Source organism: Etheostoma cragini, chromosome 10 (assembly GCF_013103735.1).
Source record: "Etheostoma cragini isolate CJK2018 chromosome 10, CSU_Ecrag_1.0, whole genome shotgun sequence".
NCBI lineage: Eukaryota > Metazoa > Chordata > Actinopteri > Perciformes > Percidae > Etheostoma > Etheostoma cragini.
The window spans coordinates 1,043,751-1,048,200 of record NC_048416.1 but is presented as its reverse complement, the minus strand read 5'-3'; the positions used below and the strand labels follow the sequence as shown (position 1 = coordinate 1,048,200).

The 4,450-nt window shown below is 38.6% G+C and overlaps 2 protein-coding genes across 2 annotated transcripts in view; one reads left to right on the top strand and one right to left on the bottom strand.

The window, feature by feature from the left end:
* psmd10 (proteasome 26S subunit, non-ATPase 10) overlaps positions 1–2,229 on the bottom strand; it is a 4,919-nt gene extending 2,690 nt beyond the window's left edge. The window contains exons 1-3 of the mRNA XM_034884118.1: positions 2,005–2,229; positions 1,797–1,895; positions 998–1,144 (exon numbers count right to left, since the gene is read on the bottom strand). Of these exons, the coding sequence (XP_034740009.1) occupies positions 998–1,144; positions 1,797–1,895; positions 2,005–2,118 (360 nt within the window). The 5' untranslated portion in view covers positions 2,119–2,229. The remainder of the gene's footprint in view (positions 1–997; positions 1,145–1,796; positions 1,896–2,004) is intronic.
* A 201-nt stretch (positions 2,230–2,430) lies between these two features.
* The window catches only part of nxt2 (nuclear transport factor 2-like export factor 2), a 2,629-nt gene continuing 609 nt past the window's right edge, over positions 2,431–4,450 (top strand). Inside the window, exons 1-4 of the mRNA XM_034884119.1 lie at positions 2,431–2,632; positions 2,780–2,866; positions 3,943–4,087; positions 4,263–4,450. The exon at positions 4,263–4,450 is cut by the window's right edge and continues 609 nt beyond it. Of these exons, the coding sequence (XP_034740010.1) occupies positions 2,618–2,632; positions 2,780–2,866; positions 3,943–4,087; positions 4,263–4,447 (432 nt within the window). The 5' untranslated portion in view covers positions 2,431–2,617 and the 3' untranslated portion in view covers positions 4,448–4,450. The remainder of the gene's footprint in view (positions 2,633–2,779; positions 2,867–3,942; positions 4,088–4,262) is intronic.

Sequence of the window (4,450 nt, the reverse complement as noted above, 5' to 3'; positions counted from 1 at the left end):
TTGGTTGTAGGTCTATCCGTTGTTCTAATTGGTTGTAGGTCTATCCGTTGCTCTGATTGGTTGTAGGTCTATCCGTTGCTCTGATTGGTTATAGGTCTATTCGTTGCTCTGATTGGTTGCTCTGATTGGTTGTAGGTCTATCCGTTGCTCTGATTGGTTATAGGTCTATCTGTTGCTCTGATTGGTTGTAGGTCTATTCGTTGCTCTGATTGGTTATAGGTCTATCCGTTGCTCTGATTGGTTGTAGGTCTATCTGTTGCTCTGATTGGTTGTAGGTCTATGCAGTCGGGTGCAGAGGCCTTTTCTTCCCTGGTTGGGTTGAAACACGCCCCATAATCACAGCCTGATGGAGCAGAATCTGACCCCGTCCGGCTACTGCTACTGTAGAGTAATGGAACTATTTCTGAGATAGTGCAGTTGATTACTAATATTAAATGCAATGCATTGTCCTGCCAAACAATTAAAAATACCTATTGTGAAAAATAGCAGACGGTGATAGCACTGTTATGCTGCAGTATATGTCTTATCCAAGTGATAATTCTACCTAACTAAAGAAAAGAAACAGCAAACCTAAAGGCAACCAAAGATTACTTCCATAGTCAGTTCATCATTTGATTCTTTTCTTGATTTATTGTTTGGCCGATAAAACATGATAAAACAGTTAAATTGTGATGTCATTAGGTGTCTTGTTTTGTCTGATAGACCCAAAGACATCTCAGTAATAAAGCAGTACATTTCATATTTGAGAAGCTTGAATGACAAAAAAGTCCAACTAAATTTCTGTTGCTTGAATAATCAATTAATCATCTCTTCATCGCAGCTCTGAAATATATGACGAAACACAGATCTAGATATTGGAAATATAACAAAGTATTATCAATTACATGTATAGAGCAGAGCTACTTGAAAGACATGAAAGAAACATAATAAAAATGGATAAAGCATGCTTTTGGCAGCATGTAGATCAAACTATGTAACTACACCCTGGGAACCTTACCTCATATCTGTCTTTAGAGGCGGCGTAGTGCAGAGCGGTGCATCCATTTTGATTGAGTGAATTTAGCTGAGCTCCTTTGGCGATTAGAGACCTCACTATGTCCTCTCTGCCTGCAGACGCTGCAATGTGAAGGGGGGTCCACAGAGCCTGGGAAGGAACACGTCACACGTCGTCATTCCAAAAAAACAAAGACAACGGGATCATTTGGGGATTTCTCAATATGGCCTAGTGTCTGCTCACATTCGGTTAGATCTAGGCATTTGAGATTTTGACATTATTACACGATATTGAGTCGATATATCTTGCACACCTACTTCTGAATTAAGTATTGTGGTGCTCATGCCTACAGATTGTATCCTAAAGAAGAAAAAAAACTTTGTGTTGTACAGATATTTAAAAAATTCACATTATAATCATTTTAAAAATTTTAACATTTTTATTATTTTTCTGGGACAATAAGAATAATGGCACAAAAAACAAAGTTCCTTCCAATATCGTGGATCATTTCGCACTCATAATATCAGTCAAAAGAATCGCCATTAGATATTTTCCTCACATCTTGCAGCCCTATTTAGATATTATTAAATGTATAGAAACTTCCATGTAACTTCCTGGATGCAAATACATATTAATAAAGTGTTATTTTACTCTGTGCTGTTAAGCCACAACTTGGGTTGTTGGTGTAATAACACTATTAGGAGTGAGGTTAGATTATACTGCACGGTGCACCTGTCTAATATTATCCCTACACCACCTTGGAGGACAAATATACTAATAACAATATTTAATAAATCGTTACATCGTCTGGCAGATTCACTTCAACTCCCAGGTCGAGCAGAAACTCCACAATGTCGGTGTGTCCAGCAGAACAAGCCCAGTGCAGGGCGCTTCTACAGTCCTGAAGAGACAGAAATACCAAAAACATAAAAAATATGATCAATATCGCGGGTGGAAACGTGGAGAACGTCACTTGGCATTTTGTCATCCTCAAAAACAGGCATTCTTACCTGGTCCGTTTTGCAGGCGAGTGTTTTATCCGACAGAATGCACTCTTTTAATTTCTCAAACTGTCCCGTGTAAGCAAAATTACAGACCTCCACATTTGATACAGAACCCTCCATTGTTAAAAATACTTTAAATGCCCAGCAAAGAACAGAGCAGCTAGCTAAATGGAGATGCTCAGCAGTTGCTTCGGTTTGAACCGGTGGAGCAATGACTCAGGAAATTATGAACTCTACTTCCTGCATGGGGTTACTTTTCCATTTCAAAGTAAAAGACCATCAGCGGGATCACCTTACAAAATGGAGACTGACTTGTCATGTAGTTCCATTAGTCATTCGGTTATTATTCTATATGCATCTCTTGACATATGGAAGATATGGTAAGTGACTCCGAGGCCTTCATTGTATTTTTAATAAGCGTGCAACTATTTTACTTTGGTAGGTATGGCTTATGCCTACCAGAAGTAATACACTTGGCAAAATGGCTGCATTGGCTGCTTAATGAACAGTAAAAGATAAAAGAAAAGACACCTAAATTGATGCTTGGAAATATTTTCCACTCTTGTATCTGATAGCAGTCGGTATATTTAGTATTGTTCTGATCCTCGTAGCTGTACTTATGGCAAACACGCTGGTGAGTTTGACACTTTTGCTGTAACGTAATCAAGCAGCTAGCTAACGCGTTGTTTTGCTAGTTCTCGTTAGCTGGTTTTTACATTGAGCATCTCAGATACCTGAGAACTGAATTATCTTGATCAGCGTTTGATTGTCACACCACCAGGATTTCAGGACCCATGTCGACCAGTCATGCAGATATTCAGAAGAATTTGTCAACATTTATTACGACTGCGTGGATAAAAAAAGGAGGGTGAGTGATTGTTCGTTCTCGTTCTCTGAATTGGAAAACATGCGTAACGTTACGTTACTCGTCTGTTTGTATGAGACAGATACAGCGGTTATAATACTATAATACCGCGATATTTTAGCTACACAGAAATATGGTATTGGCGTATATGAAATTACAGTCCCAAAAATATGTTTGAGGGAACGTTACAGAGTCCCCATTACATAACTTGGTCACCAGGGATCAGTAATAACTTTACCTTTGTGATCTGATATCAAATCCAGAATTATTTTAATATATGCCATTTCACAATGGATGTAGGTACTAAAAAGGAAGGCTGCACAATATGAGGAAAATATGCGATGTCCGGTAACGTCGTTGAATATCGCGATAACCATAATACTTGGGATAAATAAACAGATATTAAACAAAAGAAAATCATTTCCAATATTCTCTCATGGAAAAATTAAAACTTGAATTGAATATAAAAAGCAGCACGAAAAAAAAATCACTTTTTAATGTCTAATATTTTCTTTCAGCTATAACAAAATATGTCGCAGCCTTTCGCGAGATGTATAATGCGCCAGTTGTTATTGCTATGACAATAAAAAGAACTATATAGTGCAGTTCTACTAAAAAGTACTTAAACAAAACAATTGGGTTTAATTTGTAATGTCAACAATAACCTAGTGCAATATTATTCTTATTATATTGTCTTTATTGTCATTGAAAAGGAGTACAATGAAATTAGTTGTGATAATTAGTGATGACAAGATCAAAAAACAAAAACACAAGCCAAGGACATTAGGTAGGACAACAATTTGATAGATAAATATAGAGTGTTTAGTGCTTAGTGGATTGCAGAATTGTAGTAGTAAAAATTACTTGTATTTTTTTGTTTTAGTTTCTTTTTTGAATCCAAGTAAAATTGGTATTGTAACTGATATTTCCCTAATAATATGGGTATGGGGATATGGAGGACCTTGTGATCCGAATCCATTTGGGAAATCATTGACGATACCCAGCCCTTCTGTTTCCAGAGTTTGGTTCTTGGTCATGTGGTTCTTAACGGTAATTATTACCTGGCTCTTGTTTCTCAGAACTTGACCCGGCTCTACCTGGACAAAGCCACTCTGGTGTGGAATGGGAACGTGGTGTCAGGACAGCATGCTCTGGGCGAGTTTTTTGAGTCGTTGCCTTCGAGCGAGTTCCAAGTTCAAACACTGGATTGTCAGCCAGTTCACGGTTAGTCACTCAACACCTGTTAAGGTGCTGTAGGTAACTCCCAAATGTTCCTAGAAGCAGAGCATTAAAATGGCATGGTGTCAAATTAAAACTATCTAGGCGATTCATGTAAACATGCCATGTGTTTTGAGTGCTGATGCTCTAATCCAGCATTGATCTAACCTTCGTCATTCAGAGCAAGCAACCCAGGGCCAGACTACGCTGCTCGTGGTGACTGGGGGGACCGTCAAGTTCGAGGGGAACAAGCAGCGTTTCTTCAACCAGAACTTCCTTCTGACAGCTCAGGCTACGCCCAACAACGACCAGCCCGTTTGGAAGATCGCTAGTGACTGTTTCCGATTTCAAGACTGGAATAGCTGAGGC